This window comes from Chiloscyllium punctatum, chromosome 22, assembly GCF_047496795.1.
Source record: "Chiloscyllium punctatum isolate Juve2018m chromosome 22, sChiPun1.3, whole genome shotgun sequence".
Lineage (NCBI taxonomy): Eukaryota > Metazoa > Chordata > Chondrichthyes > Orectolobiformes > Hemiscylliidae > Chiloscyllium > Chiloscyllium punctatum.
In genome coordinates this window covers 17,679,343-17,706,468 of record NC_092760.1, presented here as the reverse complement: position 1 = coordinate 17,706,468, position 27,126 = coordinate 17,679,343, and the positions used below count along the sequence as shown (strand labels likewise).

General features: G+C 42.7%; 1 protein-coding gene across 3 annotated transcripts in view; it reads right to left on the bottom strand.

The window, feature by feature from the left end:
• LOC140493432 (astacin-like metalloendopeptidase) overlaps window positions 1-27,126 on the bottom strand; it is a 196,017-nt gene that overhangs the window by 23,656 nt on the left and 145,235 nt on the right. For all 3 annotated transcript variants that reach the window (XM_072591861.1, XM_072591859.1, XM_072591860.1), the window contains 3 exons: window positions 16,396-16,514; window positions 779-1,001; window positions 528-655 (listed from right to left, as the gene is read on the bottom strand). In XM_072591861.1, coding sequence (XP_072447962.1) covers window positions 528-655; window positions 779-1,001; window positions 16,396-16,514 — 470 coding nt within the window. The remainder of the gene's footprint in view (window positions 1-527; window positions 656-778; window positions 1,002-16,395; window positions 16,515-27,126) is intronic.

The window sequence follows — 27,126 nt, the reverse complement described above, 5'->3', positions numbered from 1 at the left end:
AAGGGCTCATGCCCGAAACGTCAATTCTCCTTCTCCTTTGATGCTGCCTGACCTGCTGCGCTTTTCCAGCAACACATTTTTCAGCTCTGTTATAGGAAACTGCCTGCATCTGCAGTTTAGTGTTCAAGGAATTTCAGATGACTTCTGTCTTTTTCTATACTGTTGAGAATGTGCAGAAAGTTCTTGGCTGTAGACACTGCGGTTGATTAAAGTGATTTACAGGAAGCCTTCATTCTGCTTTCCTGCAACAATAACTAGAAATTAAGATTGGAACACCAAGAACTGTTAGAAAATTTATTATATCAATGTAGAATAGAACCAAATAGTGAATGAGCCCCTAGTTAATATGATTAATTAGTAGAGATTTAAAATAAAATCTCAGTATGAACAATGCTTTTTCTCACAAAGTGCAAATTTCAAACGGCAAACAGATGTTTTTTCATCTTTTTCTGCATTAAACACCAAATTAAGAGCTGGTAGCAGACAATATACTCTACCGATCACAAGACGATGTATTATATTCATACCTTATGCCCTCTATGTGCTTGAATCAGCCAAAAACAGCTTGACACTTCATGTGGTTTCATGGAACCTTTATATTCAACTCTACCTATAATTCTGGTTGGTGAAGCAGTCAGCATTTCTCCACATTTAACTGGAAAATGGGCAAAGGAACAAAAACATGCTGAATCATATTAAGTCTTTCAATTATTTTATATGTAGATAACCAAATAAATAAATTGAAAAGAACACACCAATTATTGTACCAAGATTTTACCAAATTGATACTTAGCACTGAAACCCCGAGAGTGTTTCTGTCCACTCGAGAAAAATGTAATTAACAATTTATTCTGGGAAGAGATCACTGCTGGAGCCACTTTGCCACAAGCTGGTCCTTTAAGAATTGGTGATCGAATATTGGAACCATCATGAATTTTTAGATGATCTCGATAGCAACCTATAAATGGTTGAATGTAAAAGAAATCGAATTCCACGATGATCTGTAATGAGGAATAAGATGTCAAATTTATTTTTATTATCTTGGGAATCAGAATATAGAAGACTGATCAGTACACAACTGCAAAAGCAATTTGCAAGTACAAAATAAGAACATTATCCAGGAAAATCAGGAAGTCTGAGTTATTCTATTATTAATAATGATCAGATAAAGTTAAAATTTTGATGCTCTGAATATAATTAATAACCAAAATTCCAATTTTCTTGACTGCTTCTCAACTCTGAAACTACAATTTGAGTCAGCCAAAATCCAAATAATCCTCACATTGTAACTTTGTGATGTAGGACTGAAACCAGACGAAGGAACATACCCTATTCTCGGACTCTTAAATGTAAGACAGCCAAATGTTAAAAAACAAAACACTGAAGTCTAATCTTTATACACTTAGAAAGTATTAATGACAAAGACACACATTAAGTCTCAAGCAACTCCAACCAACAACCCTGACTATACCTATCAATTGTCCTCAATTATTCTATCTGACACGTCCTTGAAAATTCAATCACATTAATTAGACATGACTTTCCTTTACAAATTCATGCTGACTTTCCTCGAGTATCAATGTGTTTTGAAAATTTATATTATACTTCAGAATTGATTACAACAAATTTCCCACAATAATTATTAACAGGCCCCAAAGCTCCCTTCCAAGCTTTTAAATAATGGCTAAATGTTGATAATGCTTCAACCTCTGGTGTAGTTACTGTAAACAGGAAGTTTTGGAGTATGATGGTCAGAATCAACATATCCTTCACTCGTTTCTTTTAGAATCCTGGGAGAAACTTGATCTAAGCATTTTAATTTGTCCACTTCCAAATAAGGCTAATCCTTTAACACTTTTTCTGTTACAATGGTTATTCAATCCAATATTTCACATTCTTTCTCATTAATCATCACATTATAATTGGATCCATCTTTTGTGAACATTACTGCAAAGTATTTCTCAAGAAACTTCTTCATAGAATTTCATAGACTCCCTACAGCGTGGAAACAGGCCCTTTGGCCCAACAAGTCACATCAACCTTCCAAAAAATATCCCACTCAAACTCATTATTCGACACTTACCCCTGACTAATGCACCTAACCTAAACACCCCAGAACACAATGGGCAATTTAGCATGGCCAATTCACCTAACCTGCACATCTTTGGATAGTGGGAGGAAACTGGAGCACCCAAAGAAAACCCACACAGACACGAGGAGAATGTGTAAACTCCAAACAGACAGTCATCCAAAACTAGTTTTGAACAGGGTCTCTGGTGCTGTGAAGCAGCAGTGCTAACCACTGAGCCACCTTGCCACCATGCTATTCTCCATCTCTTTTCATATCACCAGCAGCTTTTCATACTCTGTCTTGGCTATCTTCACGACTTTTTTATAAGTTTTACCTCTACACTTCTCCTCGGCTCTTTACAGTATTAAGTTTTCAGTATTTGACTTAAGCTTCCCTTTATTTAAAACTTGTCTCAGAATCATATAATGTGGAAGCAAGCCATTTGGCTCAACTGGTCCATACCAACCCTCCAAAGAGTATCCCACCCAGACCCACCCCCTACCCTATCCCTGTAACCCAGCATTCCATTGCTAATCCATTTAACCAACACATCCCAAAAAGCTACGATCATTTAGCATGGCCAATCCACCTAACCTGCAAATCTTTACACTGTGGGACGAAACCTGAGCACCAGAGGAAACCTACTCAGACACAGGGAGAATGCACAAACACCACACAGTTGCCTGAGGGTGGAATCTAACTGGAGTCCCTGCCACTGTGAGATAGCAGTGCTAACCACTTCATGCCACTCCTCAGAAGGCTGACCCACTTTTTATGGGCACATGCTCACCCTGAATGCCTCCCATTACTCTAACATGATTTACCTTTATGTATTTGTTTGCAACCTCTTTTGCCAAGTCATTTCTCAGCATAATAAAATTTAGAATGTTTATTCTGTATCATCTTTGCATTTGCCACGACTATGCTAGATCTAATTGACTTATGATCATTTCAAAACTGATACTCTGCTCATTCCCTAAAACTGAATCCAATATTGCACGTCCTTACTCCTCATTACCCCACAACCAATGTCAACCCCACCACAATAACACCTGCTAGATTCACCATACATCAACTAACAAAATTTTTTTGAATGTGATTTAGTAACTCTGGGCCCTACATACTTTTACATTGACTGTATGCTAGTTATTATTCGGGTAACTGAAATCTCCCACTCAGGCCTTATTGTTTCTTTCATTTGGCAGACATTTATCGACAAACTTGCTTTTCTAATTCCCTCAGACTATTTGAAGATCTTTTCTGATTCCTAGTTCAATGCATGTAGCCTATTTAATGATCTCTGTAAAAGCCGGTCTTTCAGCTCCTTTAGCTAGATCCACCATTCAATAAGATCATGGTTGATCTTATTTTGGCCTCAACTGAGCAATCCCACCTCCCTCTGATACACTGACTTCTTGAACAATCCAGAATATATCTATATCTGGTTTAGAAGTATTAAATGATCCCACTCTATCACCTTCTGATGCAAAGAATTCCTAAGTTGCACAACATGCTGACAGAAAAATATTACCCTAATCTGTTCTAAAAGGGCAACCCCAAATTTTAGAACAGTGCCCTATATCTCCTGACTGACTTGCAAGAATAAATTCTATCTCATTTCAACTGTCTCAAGACTTTTTGGGATCTTATACACTTCAATCAAGTCACCATCACTCTTCTAAACTCCAGTGAAAACAAATCTAGCCTGTTTAATCTATACTCATAAAACAACCTGCTCAGTCCATGCATCAATGTAGTAAGCCTTCTGCAAACTGGTTCCAATGCATTTACATCCTTCCTTTAATAAGGAGACCAAAACTACACATGGTATCCAAGGTGTTGTCTCACCAACTCCCCTGTAAAACTGAAGTATAACATTCTTACTTTATGTTCAATCCCCTAATAATGAAAGTGTAGTGATTGGAATGAGGTCAGCCAGATGGATCTCATAGAATGAATTCCCTGACTGGGTCTGTTAACCTGGTCCAATCAGGGAGTTCTGGCTGATAGGAATAAATAGGCGTATCAGTGGTTCGGCTCACTCAAGGAGCTGGCTCTTAACTATCTGGGTCAGTGTCATATACTATGCATGTGTAAACAAAGGGTGACTTAGTGACGGGATACTGGCCTTCATGGAATTATTTCAAAAAGATAGCTTTGTGTATCTTGATTACTTACCTTGGCTGCAATCATGTGTCACTCTTCCATAGTTATTCTTAATTTAAGTAAATTTCATTTTTTTCATTCTTCCTGCCAAATTAAACAACTTGACATTTTTCCATATTCCCTCAGGAACAAAGTTTCAAAGAGTCACACCTCGCTGAGAAAACTTGCCGCCTCATCTCCTTCTTAAGTAGAATACAGTTAAATTTAAATTATGTCCCTTAGTTCTAGCCCCTACATAAGCAAACTTCTTTTCAGCATCCACCCTGTCACATTCCCTTAGGATTGCTGAATAAGATTACCTCTCAGGTTCCTAAACTCCAATGAATATAGGCTCAGTTTGTCCAAACTTTCTTCTGAGAAAACATCTTCTGTGTCAGACCATACCCCCAACTCCACTAATCTATTCGAGATATCATTGTGTAAATCTTCTCCAAGCTGCTTCTTTACGTCTTTTCTTTTAAGGGGGCCAAAACCAAATAGAAAATTGCAGATATAGCCTCAAAATATGTTCTATATAACTGTAGCATTCCATTTCTCTGACAATAAATGAGAACATTTCACTTCTTAATTGCTTGCTATAGTTGCAAATTACAATTTTGATTCATATACTGATACACAGAGATCTCTCTTGTGATGATACTATGGCTTTAAGAGGTATATTTTGTCCTAGTTGTTTTGTACAAAGAAAGGTTGAGACAGAGGTAGTGAGTAGTCTACTCCAAGCTTGTGAGGTCTTGGGGTTTTTTTTAAAAGTTGGAACAACAGAAGCAGCCTGAATGGGTGAGGTCAAGCTTCCACAGAACCAGGACTTTTAGCTTTAGCTTTCTGCAGTTGTGGTAGTCTTGAAGCTGGATGCTGAAGACCTTATTCCACTCCTTTACAGCTCAAAGTTGAGGTTCTCTTCCTGCTGCTGGAGTTGCATGTGAGACAATCTACTTTACTGAATTTACCTTTACCAAGCATGTATTTATGATCTGTACAGGTAGACAATCCTTTATCCAAAGTCCTGAAATTTGAAAAGCTCCAAAGGTGTTTTTTGCCAAGTTTCTTTCTCATTAACCCAAGTTGAAACCCACTCGATGTGATTCACTCAGATGCGACGTGGGTGTGCATGACCCAGCACTGGCAGGCCTCGATTCTGTTTCAAGTCCCCGTTTTACTTAGTGAGTCCTGCTCCTCTGGTAAGATTTTTAAAAATTTCACCATCAGACTGTCACTTATTCTCAAATTTGAAAAATTCTGAATTCCGAAAACCAGCTGGTCCCAAGTATTTCAGATAAAAGATTGTTCACCTGGTTAAGCCAATTCTTTTCTTTCCTTTTTATATTGTCTGTATTTTAACTGTAGTGTAAAAATAATGTGTTTTGTTTAAAGTTAAGTAGTTTGATCAATTGAATTGCATCTGGAATATAACCTCTTGCACTTACCTTTCAAGTAATAAGTTAGACTATCTTCTTAGGGTTTAGTATTCTTGGACCCAAAGGCACTGAGTGGTGATTTGTTTTTTTTATTTGAAGTGTTGCATTTGGCAGTATGCCTTCTGTCATAATGTATCTTTCAGTAACTAAGACTCTGGGGGGCGGGGGTGGAAGAAATCACTTCAGGAATTCTATAGAAAGTGAGTAAGGCAACGTTTTTGAATTGGCAGACAAGCTGGAGTTGGGGTTGCCTTTGTCCTTGTGAAAAGGGGTGCAATTGCAGCAATAGTCTCGACAATTGGTGGAGATTCCATCAGAATAATTGCAAATGGCTAAAATTCAATTGCAAATGAAGCAGCTTGAACATGACAGGAAATGAAACAGATGGAATTACAATTGGAATCAGAGGAAAAAGAAAGTGAAGGCCCTAGCAGAAGAAAGTGAGAAAGAACTTTGGAAGTTGGAACTGAAAACTCAAAGTTGACTTGAAATGGCAGAGGTGGAGGTGAAAGGTATGAGTACTGTTGAGAACAGTGATGGAGAGCAATCTCATCGGAACCAACGACCTGGTGGAAATATGTTTAAAGATATCCAAGCTATACTAAAGTTTGACAAGAAGAAAGTAGAAGCTGTTTTCATTTCATTTGAGAAAGTAGCTAAACAAATAAAATGGCCAGTGACCATGTGGGCATTGTTGATTCAAACAAAGATGGTAGGCAGAGCTAGTGAGGCATTTGCTTCACTATCATAGGAGGTATCTTTGGAGCATGATGAGCAGAAAAAAGCTATCTTAAGTGCATATGAGCAAGTACCAGAAGCCTCTAGACATTTTAGGAATCTAAGGAGAGAACCTGATCAAATGTACATAGAGTTTAAAACGATCAAAGTAATTTTAAGAAATAGATAAGGGAATTGAAAATAGATAAAGTACACAATGCTCTTCGAGAGATGATTATTTTGGAGGAATTCAAAAATTAGTTTCCTGAAGTAGCGAGAACTCATGGAAGAGCAGAGAGTTAAGATTGCAAGATTAGCAGTGGAAATTGCAGATGTTTATGAATTGGTTCATAAATCAAAGTTTGGCTTCTGACATCAATTTCAATCTCTGAGGGATAGAAATTGGGGAAAAGAGAAATCCTCGGGTGGTAAGGGAAATGGAGATCTCAACGAAGATCACAGAAGCAGTTTACTACTGGGTATAAAGGCAACCGAGGAGGGGGAAAGGGAAGTTAAAAAGCTCAGATGTTTGTTCTGTAAAAAGGTAGGCCACATGAAGTTGCAGTGTTGGTGGATTAGAAAAAGCACTGGGAAGACGGATGTGGGAAATCAGGTTAAACCACTGAGTATTATTGAAGTGATAAAGGAAAGCATATTGGAAGCTTAAAAACTGCAAAAGAATGTACAGTTTAATCGGGGGTGGTTGAGAAGCAAGTGCTAGATCTCTTTAAAGCATGTACTTGCATGGGTAAGCTTTATTCATATATGCCAGGTGGAATAGATAAAGAAAATAACAGTTTTGATCTGAGAGATGTGATAATTTAGAAGGAGTATTGCCAGGAAAGTGGTAGTATGTGGAATTCTGGGTAAGAAGTGTTCAATTATCCAAAGTGAGGTTGGACAGTCTGATGAAAAGTGATGGTGGTGGCAGGAGTAGTAGAGAAATTCTCAGTTCCAGAAATACAGTTTATTCTTGGTAAGGATATAGCTGGATCGTAGGTGGGAGTGATGCCTACTGCATTTGAAAAGCCAGTGGAAAACCAGGGAACAGGTGTTAAAGGAAGTACAGGGTATATCCTGGAATTTTTTCTTGACTGTGTTAACAAGCTACAGGTGGAAACAGGAGAAGAAATTTTTAAAAATAAGGAAGTTGGAGTTCAGTTATCAGAAACTATGTTTGATCAAATAGTTCACAAATAAACAAGAACAGGTGGAGGTCAAAGTGGATATTTTTAGTTCAGAGAAATTAACTGCATTATAACAGAAAGATGAAAAACTAAAGCAGTTGTATCAAAAAGTATACACAGAAAAAGAATCTGAGTGTATCCTAGAATATTACTGTCTTAAAAAGGAAGTCTTGATGAGGAAATGGAGACTATTATATATACAGGCAGATGAGAAATGGGCATAAATTCATCAAGTTGTATTACTGGCAGATTATACAAAGGAGGTTTATGGAGGTCATTTGGAAGTAAGGAAAGGTCAAGCCAAAATGCAACAACATTTTTATTGGTCTGGACTGCATAAGGACATTGTTGAATTTTGTCAGACAGTCATATGTGTCAGGTAATTGGAAAATCTCAGGCTGTGATGAAACCAGCACCCTTAAAACCCAATCCCGCATTTGAAAGATGTTGTACAAGTGTCATAATTGACTGCATAGGATCACTACCTAAAACAAAAGGTGGGAATCAGTATTTGTTGACCATAATGGATGAGTCTACCAGATTTCCAGAGGCCATTCCATGGTGCAATACCACAGCTAAAAGAATTGTTAAAGACTTACTTAGGCTTTTTACGAGATACAGGACTACCCACAGAAATACAATTGGATCAAGGATCAAATTTTGCAAGGAAGTTATGGATAGCTTAGGAATAAAACAATTCAAGTCTACTGCATACCATCTAGACAATAGACAATAGGTGCAGGAGTAGGCCATTCTGCCCTTCGAGCCTGCACCACCATTCAATATGATCATGGCTGATCATCCTTAATCAGTATCCTGTTCCTGCCTTATCTCCATAACCCTTGATTCCACAATCCTTGAGAGCTCTATCCAACTCTTTCTTAAATGAATCCAGAGACTGGGCCTCCACTGCCTTCTGGGGCAGAGCATTCCACACAGCCACCACTCTCTGGGTGAAGAAGTTTCTCCTCATCTCTGTCCTAAATGGTCTACCCCGTATTTTTAAGCTGTGTCCTCTGGTTTGGCACTCACCCAGCAGCGGAAACATGTTTCCTGCCTCCAGAGTGTCCAATCCTTTAATAATCTTATATGTCTCAATCATATCCCCTCTCAGTCTTCTAAACTCAAGGGTATACAAGCCCAGTCACTCCAGTCTTTCAATGTAAGGTAAACCCGCCATTCCAGGAATTGACTTCTAGAATCGCAGGCAGCATTAGAACAGTAGTATCAAACTTTAAAGGTCATGCTAAAGGCTTACAGTCAAAACTATCCAGAGGATTGGGATAAATGAATTATATTTGTACATTTTGCAATTATGAATGCACTTAATGAATCTACTAAACTCAGTCCATTTGAATTATTTTTGGGCATGAGGTGAGAGGACCACTGAAATTAATTAAAGAGAAATTGATGAACAAAAGTTCAGAGACCACACATTTGGACTATGGCCAAACATTAGTGAAAAATAAAACAAGGCCGGTGAGCTCAATATTTAGCATTTGGAAGTAGTATGGCATGAAATGAATCCGACAGCAGACAACAAATCAAAAATTTGCAACTTTGCTAGTGGAGATAAAATGTTAGTGTTACTCTAAGTGTTCTATGAACTTTTAAAGATAAAGTTTAGTGGGCCATATTAAATTAAAAGGAAATTGACTGAGGTGAATTATTTGACAAGAACACAGTGTGAAGAAAAACAATTTCAGATGATTCTGAATTAGACATTCTTGAAATTAAATTGAACAATGAGGAACTTCTCAAAAATTGGGATAAATTACTCAGTTACCTTCCAGACGAAAATCAAAATGACCTGAAAGAGTTATTACAATCACATGGGGAGATATGTGGGAATATGCTGGAAAGTACTAATCTGACTATGCATTATGTAGACTTGGCAATGCTGTTCCAATTAAGCAGCATCCTTATAGACTTATCTCTATAAAGTTAGCATAGGTTCTAAAAGAGATTGAATGCATGCTCAGAGCAGAAGAGACCCTGCTCTTGAATTTAGGCCTTCTGGTTCAAAGATAGGGACATTACTCCATAGAACACAGCACAGTACAATCCTTTTGGCCCTCGATGTTGTGCCGACCATTCACCCAACTCTAAGATCAGACTAACCTACATACCATTCATTGTATTATCTTCCATGTGCCTATCTGAGAGTCACTTAAATGTCCCTAATGTATGTGACTTTATTACCACTGCTGGCAATGCATTCCATGCATCCACCATTCTCTGTGTAAAGAACACACCTCTGACATCTACCATCAATCTTCCTCCAATCACCTTAAACCTATGTTCCCCCCATGATAGACATTTCCACCATGGGAAAAAGTCTTTGGCTATCCATTCTATCTATGGCCCTTATCATCTTGTACACCTCTGTCAAGTCACCTCTCATCCTTTTTTGCCCCAATGAGAAAAGCCCCAGCTCCCTCATTCTTTCTTCATAAGACATGCCCTCCAGTCCAGGCAGCATCCTGGTAAATCTCCTCTGCACCCTTTCTAAAGCTTCCCCACCCTTCCTATAATGAGGCAACCAAAACTGAACAAAATATTCCAAGTGTGGTCTAACCAGGGCTCCACAGAGCTGCAGCATAACTGCACCACAAGAGCCTGCACGTGCTTTAGTATTTCCTATTCAAACTGTTCATAAATGTTTATAAACTCCACTTCTGGAGCAAGTAGGATTTGAATCCAGGTCTCCAGATTCAGTGGTAAATACATTATCACTGTGTCACAAGAGCCCTTGTCGGCCTATTTTTTTTTCTATACCTAATAGTGCTATTGTGCACAACTAAGGGACTTTTCAAACAGTGACTTTTTTTGCATTGTATTTTTTCTTTTAAGTACCACCCGTGTTCACCTCTGCAACCAACTGAATATTTGAATTGAATGTATTGTCACGTGTACCAAGGCACACAAAATCCATGGGCAATACAAACCATTAAATGTGAGGGGAAGGTAAGGTGGGAGGGAAGGGGTTAAAACAAAACTGAGATGGAGGAGGAAATAAAGCACTGTATCTCCTGTGGTGTCCACCTCTCTCTTAATGGCATTGATGGAAACTGTGCGCTCCCTCTCCAAGAATACCACGCAATGGTGGAAGAGGAGCAGATTATCAGTAAATATGACTGGGTCCTATTTTTCTCATCAACCAGTTCAGAGATGTTATTTTGAATTCTAGAGCAGGTGTGACTTGAACTTGAGTTCCCAGTCTGGGAAAATAAATGCTCCCTCTATGCCACAATAGGAGCCCACCTGAGTTTGCATTATAAGTTTAATCTTTTTTAAAAATATAACCTATTTTTCTAATCAACCTGTTCAGAGATGTAATTCTAAACCTCTGGAGCAGTAAGGACTTGAAGGCAGACCTCCTGGCCCAGCAACAGGAATACTACCCCTGTGCCACAAGAGGAACCCAGCTGCATTTGCATTATAAGTTTAATTTTTTTAAAGATAACCTATATTTTCTAATCCATCTGTTTAGGGATGCAATTCTAAACCTCTGCAGCAGGTGATTCTTGAACCCAGGCCTCCCAGTCCAGGAATATGAATACTACCACTGCACCACAAGAGGGGCTCCTAGTTTACACACTTTTTGTTTGAAACTGGACCTCCCAATCCAGGGGTAGGAACATTATTATTGCACAACAAGAGAGCCCTCTGGATTTGCTTTATTTCCATATATTTATCTATCTATTTTTCTAATAAACGTATTCAGAGATGTTAGAATACACCTCTGAGGCAGATGGGTCTCAAACCAGAGCCTCCTGGTCCAGAGGCAGTTGCATTAACACTGTAGCAGCAGAACCCATTATTATATAGAATTTTTGATTAAATTAACCTATTTTTCTAATCACCCTGTTCAGAGGTTTTATTGTGTACCTCTGCAGTAGGTGGGACTTCAATCTAAGCCAGGAGAAGGTGAGGGCTACAGGTGCTGGAGATCAGAGTCGAGAGTGTGGTGCTGGAAAAGCACAGCAGGTGATGAAGGGCTTATGCCTGAAATGTTGATCCCCCTGCTCCTTGGATGCTGTCTGATCTGCAGTTCTTTTCCAGCACCACACTTTTAACTTCAATCCAAGCCACTGTGCCACAATAAAGTTGTTGTATAGAATTTATGGTGTTTTTCTAATCAATTTGTTCAGCGATGTTATTATCTGTCTTTGGAGCAATTGGGACCTGAATCCATTGGGTCTGCTTTATTTATTTTGGCTCTACTGGAAAGTGTTATCACACACAACTGAGTGACCCCATTTGTATGTTTCTCGTTTGATTTTTTAAAAATCTAACCTATTTTCTAATCTACCTGTTCAGGAATGTTATGATACAACTCTGGAACCGGTGGGACTTAACCCAAGTCTCAGTCCAAGGGTAGGTATAAGAGCTTTCTTAGATTACATCTCGAGTATTGTGTGTAGCTTTAGTCTCCTTATCTCAGTAAAGATATTATTTCCACAAAGGTTCATCATACTTGCTCCCAGAATGGCGAGACTATTGTATGAAACAAAATTAGGGCACACTGTGTCTGCATTCTGTAGCAGTTCAAAGAATGAGAGGTGATTTTAATGAATATTATAAAATTCTTAAAAAGAATAGGCGGGGAGACACAGGTAAGACATTCCCCTTGATTGGGGGTCTAGATCGGGGGTACAATTTTAAAAAAGGGGTGATTGCACTTTGATCCAAACTGAGGAGAACTGGTTTTACTCAGAGGGTTGTACACTTTTGGAATCCCATACCACAGAAGACTGTGGAGGCTCAGCCTTTGGATAGTTTAATATAGAGTCAAGGAGTGTGGTACGAGAAAAGGACAGTCGGTCAGGCAGCATCCAGGGAGCAGGAGACTCAATGTTTTGAGCACAAGTTCTTCATCAGGAATGTGAGAGGGGCCAAAGGGGGTAGAGAGATAATTGGGAAGGGGTGGGGCTGGGGGGAGGGTAAATGGGAATGCGATAGGTAGATGAAGGTGGGGTGTGATGGTTGAAATGGAGAGTGGAGTGGATAGGTGGGAAGGAAGATGGACAGGTAGGACAGTTCAAGAGGGTGGTGCCAAGTTGAAGGATTGGATCTGGGATAAGGTGAGGGGAGGGGAGATTAAAAAACTAGCGAAATCAAAATTGATCCAGTGTTGTTGGAGGGTCCCAAGAGGAAGATGAGGTGTTCCTCTACCAGGTGTCAGGTGGCTAGAATTTGGCAGAGGCAGCGGCCCAGGACTTGCATGTCAGGACTTTAATGTAGAGATTGGTGGATTTATGATTACCAGTGGCATACAAGGTAAAGGGATGAGGTAAGTAAAAGGTATTGAAGTGTTCAATTAGCTATGCTTGTATCGATTGGTGGAGCAGGATCAATGGACTGAATGCTTACTCATGTTTCTATGTTAGAATGATGTTCCGATTTGCAGCGTGGCAAGAATTCTGGGGGTAAAGGTGTTATACCTTGAGCAATTGCCAGGGAAGGGGCTGTGAGCCTGTGGGGCCTTACTGGGAATGAAGGGGGAGAGGACCAGGTGGACATGCATCATCTGTGCTGTTTCCCTCTCTCATCCTGAACTAGAAAAGTTTATCTATTTCAATCCCATTTTCCACTCTGCTCTCACCTTCACCTCATCAATCTCTGACTCCTCCTTTCCTTTCCTCGACATCTGTTTCAACTTTTGGGGACAGACTAGCCGCCAATATCTACTACAAATGCACTGACTTCCACAGTTACCTTGACTACACATTTTTACATTTGCTTTCTGGAAAGACTTTATTCCATTCTCCCAGTTCCGCCGTCTCCACTTCATCTGTTCTGATGATACCAACTTCGATAAAGGAGCCTTTGAAATGCCTATCTTCTTCCGCAACCAAGGATTCCCCAGCACCGTAGTTAGCAGGGCCCTCAGCTGGGTCCAACCCAGCTCGTGCACTTCAGCCTCACGCCCTCTATTCCTTCCCTCAACAGCAATAGGATCCTTTTGTCCTCACCTACCATTCTACTAGCATCCACAGGCAGAGGATTATTAGCCACCATTTCCACCACCTCCAGTGGGATGCCACCACCAGATACATATTCTGCCCCCCTTTCTCAGTCTTCTGCATGGACCATTACCTCCCTGACACCCTGGTCCTCTCCTCCTTCATTCCCAACATATCCACAGAGCCCCATGGCAGCTTCCCCTGCAACTACAGAAGGTTAACACCTGCCCATTTACTTCCTCCCTCCTCACTATCCTAGGTCCCAAACACACCTTCCAGGTGAAGCAATGCTTTACTAGCACTTCACTCAGTCTAGTACTCACACTGTGGTTTCCTTTCCATTGGTGAAATGAAGGGCAGAATGGGAGACTGTTTCACAAAATATCTATACTCTGTCTGCAAAGAGCTTTCAGTTGCTTGTCACTTCAACACACCATTATGTTCTCCAGCCAAAATCACTGTCTCAGGCTTGCTGCAGCAAAGCTTAGTGCAAGCTGGAAGAACAGGATCTCATTTCCCGCTGGGCAGTCCTGAAGCATTTTGGACTTAATATCGAGCTCAATAATGTTAGGGCTTGAACACCTTTTTCCATGCTTTCCCCCACCTCCACACACCAGGCCTTGACATCACGTGGGCTGCTACCAAACACTATCTATTGTCAGCTACTAACAGTCCCCATTAGCAACTATTTATTCCCCCCACATTGACCTTTAACCACTGCTTTGTCTGTTTAACTGTATTTTTCTCTTCAGGGATGTCTCTACCTAATGTTTACTCTCCCACTCCATCTTCTGTATAAAAAAAATCCTTTTCGTAGTTACCATCAGTTCTGAAGAAGGGTCACTGGGCTCGAAACGTTAACTCTGATTTCTTGCCACAGATCCAGCTGAGATTATTCAGCAATTTCTGTAATTTTTTTCAGATCCACAGTTCTTTCAGTTTTTTTTGTAAGGCATGATTTATCTAGTTAGCACACAAAACAATACTTTTCACTGTTCCTCGGTACATGTGACAATAATCAAGTCAAATATTGCAAATGATTCTGGTCCAACACTGTTACCTCTGGCATTCCACTAGTGACAGGTTGTCATCCTGAAAATGCACCCTTATCTCATCCGTCTGTCTTCAATTTGTTAGCCAATTCCCTATTCATGCAAACATTACAATGCCCAATACTGTGGGCTTACATCTTATTAGGTAGCCTAATGTGTGGAATCTTATATTACATCCACTGCTTCCCTTTTTTCTATCTTGCTTGTTACCTCCTCAAAGAATTCTAATCAATTCATCTGGCATGATTTCCCCTTTGTGAAGCCATGCGGACTCTGCTTCATCATTTTAGTATTTCTAAATATTCTGCTATTATATCCTTTATAATACTCTTTTTTGCTAATTACTGATATTAAGCTAAATAGCCCTTATTACTTGTTTTTGTTTCCTTTCCTTTCTAAATAAAGGTATTACATTGGCAGTCTTCCAATCCTTTTGGATTTTTCCAGAATCTAATCCAGATTGGAAAATTACTACTGGTGCATCCACTATCTCTGTAGCTACTGCTTTATGCAAGGTAGAGAAGGAAGAAAATCACTTTTTCTTCTAATTTCTCAATTAAGTGAACAGTTCAGAGTGTTTTTTTTAAGAGTCATAGAGTCCAACAGCATGGACAAAGACCCTTTGGCCCAAACTGGTCCATGCTGATGCTAACCCTATTGCCCTGTATTTGGTCCATATCCTTCTAATCCTTTCCTATCCTTGTATTTGTCCAAATGTCTTTTAAATGTTGTTAATGTAACCGCCTCAATCACTTCTGCTGGCAGCTCATTCCATATGCGTACTGTGGCCGGACAGGCCACTCAAAATGATAAATTTATGATGAATTTGATAAGGTGGACAAGGACTAAAGTTATGCTGGAAAATGAAGCCAACCTTGACTAGTTAGCACTCAGTGGTTAGCACTGTTGCCTTACAGCACCAGGGTCCCAGGTTCGATTCCAGCCTCAGGCGACTGTGTGGAGTTTGCACATTCTCCCAGTGTCTGCGTGGGTTTCCTCCAGGTGCTCCAGTTTCCTCCCACAATCCAAAGATGTGCGGGTCAGGTGAATTGGCCATGCTAAATTGCAGAGGGAAATGTGTCTGGGTAGGTCGGTGTGGACTGGTTGGGTTGAAGGGCCTGCTTCCACACTGTAGGGAATCTAATCTAATGTGATTGTGTCAATCCACATGCTGCAGAATCCAGACAGGCTGCAGCTGCCCAAACAAACTGATAGCTGCAGACCCTATAATACACACCGGAATTTGGGTTTGAGTAGGTCAATGGAATGTCACCCTCGGAACAATCGGAAACACTGAGGGGGGCATGAGGCACGGAAGGACTTTGCAGCTTTATTTGGAGGAGGTTACGTGCACCCAGCATCTCCAGTCATGGACACACGAGGACCACCTTGCTATCAGCGTGCCAACACCTGGGTGGGTCTGATCTAAAAGGGCACAAAGACTTTGGAGTATAAGAATCGCTGCAACATCACCCTCAGGAGCAGAAATTTGAACATTAACTCTAGAATAACCACCGAAAGAAAAGACACCTCTGAAACCATCTGAAGAAGATCAGAAAACATCACCATATGGAGCCCGGCCAAGTTCTAGTGTGGTGATGCATGATTAAAGTTAAAGCATAAGATAGCTTTGTTGTGTTTATCATTAGCTCATAGTGTATTTGTTGTTCTAATATTAATTGTGTCAAGTAAACAAATATTATTGTTTTACAGGTATTAAGAGTCGACTCACAGTTCTTTTATTAGATACAGGAGTTCAAACACAGTATGGCAGGTGCAACAGTACCATTTGTTTCTTATACAATTACCACATACCTTATACTCCAAAGGTGCCCTGATTATCCACTTGCAGTTGGCAAAACTAGGATACATGTCTGGGTAGTTTGGAGAGGTGAAAATGCCATCACTTTTAGTGAGTAGGTTTCCACATACCTCTAAGAAAAATCAAGCCAGAACACACAAAATAAAACTATGAAACGATGATAATATATTTTACTGTTAAATTCACATTCCTCAGATATCAGTATGTCAAGTCAGTAGAGCAACATGTTAAGCTATCAGTATATTCATGTAACAAACCACTGTGTATGAAAAACAATGAGCCAATAAAAATATTTATTTGATAAAATAATGAAAAAAGCAAGAAAATTCGAAAAATCTACTTGGAAACTATTTCTGGGAGGAAATTGCACTAGTACACAGGATGTGGTAGATGAATGCATGGCTTGAGAGCTGGTGCCGGGATTCAGATTCTTGGACCATTGGAATTTCTTCTGGGGTAGAGGTGACCTGGACAGGAGGGACAGATTGCACCTGAATTGGAGGGGGACAAATATCCTGGTGGGGAGATTAGTTGGAGGACAGCACAGAAGTTAACAAGAGCAAGTTAAATAGTAAAGGCAGTGTCGATAATCCTACTACGAGACAACAACATTGCAGGAAGCAAGAGAAATCCGGGTTAAACTGCAGTTGTTTCAAAGCAAGAGAGCTGAGAGTTAGGGCAAATGGATCTGGGGCATGGAAAGGTACATGGGAATGGGATATAATATTTATTACAGAAATATTGCTGTGGGATGGACAGGACTGGCAGCTCAATGTTCCAGGGTAATGATTCTATGCAAAGCACAGAAGGGGAGGAGAGAAGAGGGGTCTTGTGTTTTTGATTACTGAAAAAATTGCAGTACTGAGAGAGGACATTCTTGAGGGTTCATTCACTGAGTTTATATGGGTAGAACTGAGAAACAAAAAGGGGTAGATCACTTTGATAGCATTGCACGAAAGGCAGTCAGTGGGATATTGAGGAGCAAATATGAAGGAGATAGCAAATAGCTACAAGAATAATAGGATTGTAGTAGTAGGGGATTTTAACTTCCTAACACTATGGCAGTTTCAGTTGATATCTCGGCCTTTTGGCTCGGAATATGTGTAGTTCCTGAGGACCAGAGGAAGAGATTCTGCTCGAGTGCTGCAGGTTTGACGCAGCAGACATGTGCTGGCAGGGGAGAAACCACGGGGGTTACGTTGCGAGTCTTCGGGGCTGCTGGAGACCATTGCTGGATCATGATTGGACGTTGGAGGATCGTTTGGTTGTGCTGACCTGCTCTTGGTGGATCTTTATGCTGGCTTCAGCCTAACGCCAATTCAGGTACCAGCCAACCTCAGAGCTATGGCCTCAGCAACCACTCGCAGCCCAGGCCAGGGCATTCGCAACAGTCTGGGTGACTGTGAAGAAGGTGGAGGAGCATACACCAGTTGATTGGACAGTGTTTATTAAGAAGATTTTGCTGGAGTGTTGTGAGTTTGAAGCAGCAGGCATGTACTGCCTGCAGGATTTCCCTGCGGCAGGCTATTTCAATGTGACCTTCAGGAGAGTGAAGAATTGCGAGCAGCCCTTCAAGGAGAAGGAAGGAGAACCTCTGTTCTCCGTCTTGTCGGTGGTCCCGTTGTGTGTGCTTCCTGCGTAAAGGAGTCGGGCTGTAACAATCCAGATGTACAACCCTCACATCCCAGCAGCACATGTCCTGACCTTCTTGACAAGATACGTCCAGGTCGAGGGAGAGAGTCGATCCTTTCGGGATCTGGACCAGCAAAAGACAGGTCAGGGTAACCCTGAGGGTCGATGTCACCCAGCAAAGGGGGAAGCAACACCTACACGACGAGGATACAGGCAGCTCTTCCAACGGTGAGGACAGGCGCAAGGAGGGTCGTCACCAGAGGAAGAGACAGAGCGCCGTGGGGAAAAAGGAGGGCAGCACCGCCCAAGCAGGAAAAGACGATCCCTCTGAGGGGATGGGTAAAGGCCTCCCCCGACCCGGTGAGAACCAAGGGGTACCCATAGGCCCACAGCTCCAGGTAACTGTCAGATAGAGAACTGGACAGTGCGGACCCTGGGCCCGACCCAAAGACACCAGAGGGGGGAAATGGCTCCAGCTTGGAGCCAGACAGCTACCTCAGCCCTGGGAGGGTCCAGCATTTTGCCGTCACCAAGGGGATGCACACAGCTACCCCGGAGGGGCAAGATCAGCAGCAAATGGACACTGGTAACCTCGTCAACTGTTAAAATGGGGAAAAGAATTGCCAGCATCAATGTGGGTAGCATCAAATCGGCTACGCGATGTGTTTCTACGATGGTCTTCCTGGCTAACGTTAAATCTGACGTCCTGTTTCTGCAGGAGTGTGGGATACCGTACCTCAGCAGCTACAGGAAATGGTCGAGCTTGTGGGCCCATGGGCCGTCAGTTTGGTCGGGGGGCAACAATAGCCGCGCCTCCAGCCTGGGTATCCTGTTGCGAGGAGGCAACCTCACCATCTCCGAGGTTAAGGAGGTGGTGGGCGGGCGCCTCATTGTCACCGACGTCATGTACAGGAATGCTCCCCTGAGACTGATTAATTTGTACGCCTCAGTGGGTAAGAGTGAACGGTTGGCCGTCCTGCAGCAGCTTCCACTGTTGCTGGCTACGTCCAGGCCGGTCATTCTGGCTGGAGACGTCAACTATATCATTGATGCAGATGGACGATCCGTCGGGGGGGGGACAGTAAACTGGATGCCACGTCCAGAGCCCTGATGGACACGGTAAAAGATACCAACGTCTTCAGCGCCCCTGCAGATGGAGCGCAGCATAGATACACCTGGTCACGGGCAGATGGATCTATCCGCTCAAGGATAGATTACCTGTTTGTGTCCCGAACGCTCTCGGTCAGATCCACCGATGTCAAGCCAGTGTTCTTCTCTGACCACTGCCTCCTGCTGGCTGACTGTCACCTACAGGATGAGCAGCGGGCTGGTAAGGGAACGTGGAAGCTGAACGCAAAGCTGTTGACCCCGGGAAACATTGAGGAGCTCAAGAGGAACTACGCAGGTTGGAGAACCGTGAAGCCCCTCTTTGAGTCCCCAGCAGACTGGTGGGAAACAGTAAAAGGGAACATCAAGAGGTTCTTCATCCTCAAAGGTGTTCAGGAGGCGAGAGAGAGGCGGGGAAAACTGTCCCAGCTCCAGGAAAGTATGCAGAACCTGCTCCTGCTGCAGACGATGAGGGTGGATGTCACGGAGGACCTCAAGGAGGTGAAGGGCCAGCAAGCCTCGCTCTTTGCCTCGGAGGCCTCCAAGATAATCTTCCAGTCCAGGGTCCACTCGGTGGAGCAGGACGAGACGTGCTCATGTTTCTTCCTCCAGAAGGTGCACAAAGAGAGCTCTGTGCTCAGCAGCCTGAAGGAAGAAGATGACTCCATAACGTCATCTCAGGCTGACGTCATGAGGATCAGCAAATCCTTCTATGCCAGTCTGTATGACGCAAAGCCAACCGACAGTGCGTCCTCCCAGTCGTTCCTGTCCTCTATCACGGAGGTCTTAGACGACAGAACACGCGAGAGGCTGGACCAGCCGCTATCTCTGGACGAGCTGACCAAGGTCCTCGAGTCCTTCAAAAAGAATAAAACTCGTGGAAGCGACGGCTTACCGGTCGAGCTCTATTCCGCTCTGTGGGACTTGATTGGCCAGGACCTGCTAGAGGTGTATGTCAGTATGCTTCGGGCAGGTACCATGAGTGAATCCATGAGGAAAGGCATCATCACCCTCATCTACAAGTGGAAGGGGGAGAGGGAGGAACTGAAAAATTGGAGACCAATCTCACTGTTGAATGCAGATTACAAAATTCTGTCAAAGGTAATCGCCAACCGGGTCAGGTCTGCTCTGGGGTTGGTGATTCACCCTGACCAAACCTGTGCTCTGCCGGGCAGGAAGATCGCTGAGAGTCTCGCACTCCTCAGGGATACGATTGCCTACGTGCAGGACAGAGGGTTGGACACCTACCTGATCAGCCTGGACCAGGAGAAAGCCTTTGACAGGATATCACACAGGTATATGAGAGATGTTCTCTCCAAAATGGGCTTTGGGGAGAGAATCTGCAATTGGATCAGACTGCTCTACACTAACATTGTCAGTGCAGTCTCAATCAATGGGTGGGAATCAGAGAGCTTCCCAGTCAGATCTGGAGTCAGGCAGGGCTGCTCTCTCTCTCCTGCCTTGTTTGTGTGCTACATAGAGCCATTTGCCGAGTCCATCAGGAAGGATGCGAGCCTGAGAGGGGTGACTATTCCTGGCAGCGGGGGCCTGCAGGTCAAGGCCTCCCTGTACATGGATGACATCACCGTTTTCTGCTCGGATCCGCTGTCCGTGCGCAGACTCATGTTCATATGTGACCAGTTCAAATGGGCCTCGGGGGCCAAGGTAAACCAAGGCAAGAGCGAGGCCATGCTCTTCGGGAACTGGGCCGACCAATCCTCAATCCCCTTCACCGTCAGGACCGACCACCTGAAGGTGCTGGGTATTCGGTTCGGGGGGGAGCTGGGGCGTGCGCCAAGTCTTGGGAGGAGTGTATCAGCAAAGTGAGGCAGAAACTGGGCAGATAGAAGCTACGGTCACTCTCCATCGTGGGAAAAAAACCTGGTCATCAGGTGTGAGGCACTGTCATTGCTATTATAGGTGGCACAGGTCTGGCCTATTCCTAGAACCTGTGCCGCTGCAGTCACCTGGGCCATCTTCCAATTTATATGGAGGTCAAAGATGGACCGGGTCCGAAGGGACTCGCTGTACAAAGATCTGGGCAACGGGGGAAAGTATACACCCAATGTCACCCTCACCCTGATGGCCACCTTTGTGTGCATCAAGCTGTGCGTGGATCCCTGGTACGCAAACACCAAGTGTCACTATGTACTAAGGTTCTACCTGTCCCCGGTGTTGTGAAGGATTGGCCTGGCCTCGCTGCCGCGGAACGCTCCGAGTAGTTGGACCGTTCCGTATCACCTGTCCTTCATGGAGAAGTTTATGAAGAAAAACACCTTTGACCACAAGTCCATCAGGAAGTGGTCAGCACGTAGTGTCCTTGAGACCCTTCGGGAAAAGGAGAGGGCGGATCCTATCGAGCAGTTCTCTGAGCAGACTGTCAAAGCCATTTGGCAGAATGCCTCATCGCCAGAACTTTCCAACAAGCACCAAGACCTGGCTTGGCTGGTGGTGAGAAGGGCTCTGCCTGTGAGATCCTTTATGCACGCCCGGACTCTCAGCCTCGAAGTGGCTGCGGGGGAGACGAGACTATCACACACCTCCTTCTGGAATGTGCCTATGCAGAAGAAGTCTGGAGAGGAATGCAGTGGTGTTTGTTGAGGTTCGTCCCGAGCAGCGCCGTGACGCGGGACTCTGTGCTCTACGGCCTCTTCCCCGGGCTGCACACCGATACAAACATCAACTGTGCCTGGAGGATCATCAACTCGGTGAAGGACGCTCTCTGGGTGGTCCGAAACCTGTTGATCTTCCAGCTGAAGGAGTTGACCCCGACTGAGTGTTGCAGACTGGCACATTCCAAGGTCCAGGACTACGTGTTGAGGGATGCTCTGAAGCTTGGGGCAGCTGCGTCCAAGCCGTGGTGGGGAAAGACCACCGTGTAATATCTGCCTGCCTGAGAAGAACAGGGGGCTCACGCAGTCATTTGGGCTCTGCTGACACGTCAGCTAAATATATGGACATATGATTGATAAACGTACATATACAAAAATGTTAAATTCTGATCTCTGTATGTAAATGTTTATGTATGTATGGCATGACCAAGTACAAACCATCAAATTATTTTATGAATAAGTATATTTTTGAAATTAAAAAAAAGTTTCAGTTGATATCAAGGGCTTGGATGATGGGACACTTGTTAAATGTGTTCAGGAAGAATTTCTCAAACAATATGTCGATGGCCCTACTACAGAAGGGTGAAAGTCAGTAGTGCAGATGCTGGAGATTAGAGCCAAGAGTGTTGTGCTGGAAAAGCATAGCAGGTCATGCAGCATCTGAGGAGTAGAAAAATCAACGTTTCAGGCAAAAGCCCTTCATCAGGAATCTACTGGAGAAGGGGCCAGAAGCTTCCTCCTCTTGGGAAATAAGGCTGAGCAAATGACAGTCGGGTTAATAGGGAGCAGTTTGGGACCAGTGACCATAATTCCATTAATTTTAAAATAGCTATGGAAAAGGATTAGGTCTGATCCACAAGTTCAAGTTCTAAATTGGGTTAAGGCCAATGTTGATGGTCTTAGGCAGGAACTTGCAGAAGTTGATTGGGGAGGCTGTTTGCAGGCAAAGGGATGTCTGTTAAGTGGGAGGTTTTCAAAAGTGAGTTAGCGGGGGTTCAGGGTCAGTATGTTCCTGTCAGAGTGAAGGGTAAGGCTGGTAGGAGTGGGGAACCCCAGACAATTGGAGTTAATGAGGCCCTGGTCAGGAAAAAGGAGGAGGCATATGACATGTATATGCAGCTGGGATCAAGTGAATTCCTTGAGGAGTCTACAAGTAGTCAAAATCAGGAAGGGCTGAAAGAGGACATGAGATGTGGAGAGAGGTGGATTAGTCAGGGGTAAATTTAGGGGAATGGGTCTGAGTGGGTTGCTATTCGGAGGGTAGGTGTGGACTTGTTGGGCCGAAGGGCCTGTTTCCACACTGTAGGGAATCTTAAAAAAAAGATGGCTTTGGCAGATAAGGTAAAGGAGAATCCAAAGAGATACTACAAGTACATGAAGAATAAAAGAATACCTAGGGAGAGAAAGGGCCTCTTAAAGATCAACAAGGAGCTACAAAAGATGACAGATCCTAAACTAATGTTTCTTGTCAGTATTTAACATCGAGAAAAAATAGTGGTGTCTTGAAGAAAGCCCACATTATAGAAGAGGAGGTGCTGGACGTTTCAAAAAGTATTAAGGTAGATAAATCTCTGGGACCTGATGAAGTGTATCCTAAGACTTTGTAGGACACTGGATAAAAATTGGTTTGACAAGAGAAGACAGAGGAGGGTGGTAGAGGGTCATTTTTCAGACTGGAAACCATTGACCACTAGTTTGCCACAGGGATTGGTGCTGAGTCCACTGTTATTCATCATTTATATAAATGGTCTGGATGAGAAGTTCAGAGATATGGTTAGTAAGTTGGCAGATGACACCAAGACTGGTGGTCTGGTGGACAGTGAAGAAGGTTCAAAGTTTGTGAGAAGATTTGGGTTGAATTTGCGGTAAGAGTGTTTGTTCTAATCTTTGCATTACTGCTTCTGCTATGAGTCCAGAGATGGGTGAGCCCATGGGTGTTCCATTGATTTGTTCATATATTTGGTTGTTGAATGTGAAGTGTGTTGTGAGGCATAGGTCCAGTAGTTTGAGTATGCCGTCTTTGTTGATAGGTTCAACATCCTGTTGTCTGTTCTGTATGTCCACCAGGATGGCTATTGTTTCTCTGGCTAGGGTTTTGTCGATAGAGGTGAACAGTGCCATTACATCGAATGAGACCACAGTTTCTTCTTTGTCTATGTATATATTTCTGATGATGTCCAAGAATTCCTGTGTTGACTGTATACTGTGTCTGGATCCGCTGATCAGGTGTTTCAGTTTCTGGGTCAAATATGTGGATGACACCTTTGTAATAATTAAAAACACAGAAATAGAGAACACACACCAGATCATCATCACCACACTCACAGGAATCCGATTCACTAGAGAGGAAGAAAAGGACAACCAACTCCCATTCCTAGACGTGATGGTACAGAGAACACCGAACGGAGAATTCACCACAAAGGTTTACAGGAAAGCCACACACACAGACCAAGTCCTAAACTATGAAAGCAACCACCTCAACACACACAAAAGAAGTTGCATCAAGACACTATTCAAAAGGGCCACAACACACTGCAGTACACCAGAACTACAAAAAGAGGAAGAAGAACACCTATACAACGTATTCACCAAAAACGGATACCCGCGCAATTTAGTCAACAGATGCCTAAGGGAAAGACAACGGAATTAGGACATGCCGCAACCCACACTACCATATATCAAGAGCATTTCCGAACCGACAGCCAGACTACTGCGACCACTAGGACTCCTAATAACACACAAACCAACAGACACTCTCAGACAACAACTCACCAGGATGAAGGACCCGATACCCAGCATGAGCGAAACCAACGTAGTGTACAAAATCCCATGCAAGGACTGCACAAAACACTACATAGGACAAACAGGAAGACAGCTAACGATCCGCATCCATAAACACCAACTAGCCACGAAACGACACGACCAGCTGTCCTTAGTAGCCACACACGCAGATGACAAGCAACATGAATTCGACTGGGACAACACTACTATTATAGGACAAGCCAAACAGAGAACAGCCAGGGAATTCCTAGAGGCATGGCACTCATCTACAGATTCAATCAATAAGCACATCGACCTGGACCCTATATACCGACCACTGCAACGGACAGCTAGAACTAACAACCGAAATTCAAACCACTATAAATGCCGGAAGAAACATCACGGAAGCGCTTCACAGGAGGCTCCCAAGCACTGAGGATGTCACCTCGACAGGGGACGAAACGTCTGCAACACAAATTCCCAGCTCGGTGAACAGAACCACAACAGTGAAGAAGGTGTTCTGGGAATGCAGTGAGATATTGATTAACTGGGCCAGGGGCTAAGGAATGGCAGATAGAGTTTAATTTACATAAGGAGTTGCAAGGAGTTGCATCTTGATGGGTCAATCCAGGGCAGGATTCACAACCAATGGTAGGGTGCTAAACAGTGTTATAGATCAAAAAGATCTAGGTGGATAGATATAATGTGCAAAGATGTGAGGTTATCGATTTTGGCATTGAAGAACAGAAAAGCAAAATATGCTAGCCGTATGGAGTAAAAGAAATTTGTAAAGACATATGGATAGGTCAGAACAGGATGAAAATAAGGACCAACACATAATCAATCTTATGTAAGAGAAGGGCAGCACCTCTCAAACGGCTGCTGGGTGCTTTGTAATAGCTCATCTTGTAAAGAGGGATACACATACATTGGAACCAGTTCAGAAAAGGCTCCCTAGTCGATCACTGGGATGACGAGGTTGTCATATGAGGAAACTTTCAGCAGATTTGGCCTATACTGAACAAAATTTAGAAGAATAAAATGCAATCTTATCGAAGCATAAAAGGATTTTGAAAGTTGTGGGGGTTAACAGAATAAGTGCTGAGATGTTGTCTGCCTTCATAGAGAAATTTAAAATTCCAAATCTAGGAGGCATTTTCAGAGAAAAGGGTTGCCCATTTGTCACAGAAGTAAGAAGGAATTTCTTCTTGCAGAAGGTTGCAAAATCTTTGGAATTCTCAACCCAATAGGCTAAGGCATGAATATATTCAAGGCTGAAATTTACATTTTTAAACAATAAGGAATTCAAGGGACAGGTAGGCAAGTTGAGTTAAGGTGAAATCAGATCAGCCATGATTGTATTGAATGGAGAAGCAGACTGGAGATGTCTTATATCTTATATTCTCACATAAGCTAAAAAAATCTCCAAGTTTTTCATTGCAGGCCCAACAATCCAGTACACTCCTCTCTTCTCATGCCCAAACCCATTCCACTTTGTCCTCTGCACTCTGGAAAACAAGTAGAAAAAGAAATGCAACTACTTTGTGTCCTGGAGGAAGAGGACAAAATGAAGATATAAGACAAAATGAAGGACAGTTTGTCAATCACAATACTGTCATAGGCATGAGATCAGACATTGACATCCAGTGTAACCTAATGGCTATGCAATAGAAGGATCCTCAACGTAGCACACAGTGGGTATTAGCCAGTGGTTATACAGATGGAATTCTACAGGTGACACAATCACATATTAGTTCAGCCTTAGAGGAGTCAGATAATGAAATATCAACACACATGATAATGGTTGAAATTTGGAAGCAATTTCCCAGTAAAAAAACTGATATGACTAGGTGAACAGATGCTTAAACAAACCTGAAGTGCAAAAGAGTTGAGTTCATGGGAATACCTGACAGGATCTTGGGCAAAGCCTGAATCTTCAGCTGCAAGTTTCAGGGTCAGAGAAACAGTGTGAGCTTTGAATATGGTTTACTATTTCGTGTGGGACATTTCCACTACAATTCATTGTATAATTTTGTTTGTCTGCCAATGTATCATGCCCTGGACTGCATAATATCAAGATTGTTGCTCTGTTTTTCATTGGGCAGGAGCAGGGTCACAGTAGTCTTCCACTGCCAATTGAATGATACTTACAGAATTCTGCCCTAGTAAGTACTCTCAGTATCTCTGTTGCTCACTGGCATTATGACATTTCCAATTAATAACAATACTTATTTCTTACTCTATTTGTCTTGTAACTCCAGAACTTTTTCATAGAAGTGAGCATCCCTAACATTTACTTAAGGTCCTTCAAGGAGATGGTGAGCAGCTTTCTTGAACTGCTGAAGTCCATGTGGTGTGGGTACTCTTACAATGGTGTTAAGGAGTGTGTTCTAAGATTTTGACTCAGCGATAGATAAGGAACAATGATTTAAGCCCTAATTAGGATGCTGTCAGATTTGGAGAGGGCCTTTCAGGTTCCTATGCATCTTCCGATCTTGCTCTTCTAGGTGGTAAAGGTCACATATTTGGAAGGTGCTGTCATGACTTCTTTATATCTAGGAAATATTTTTTAACAATCCTGATTCAGCTATGGTTACAGTTCAGTTGCTGTAA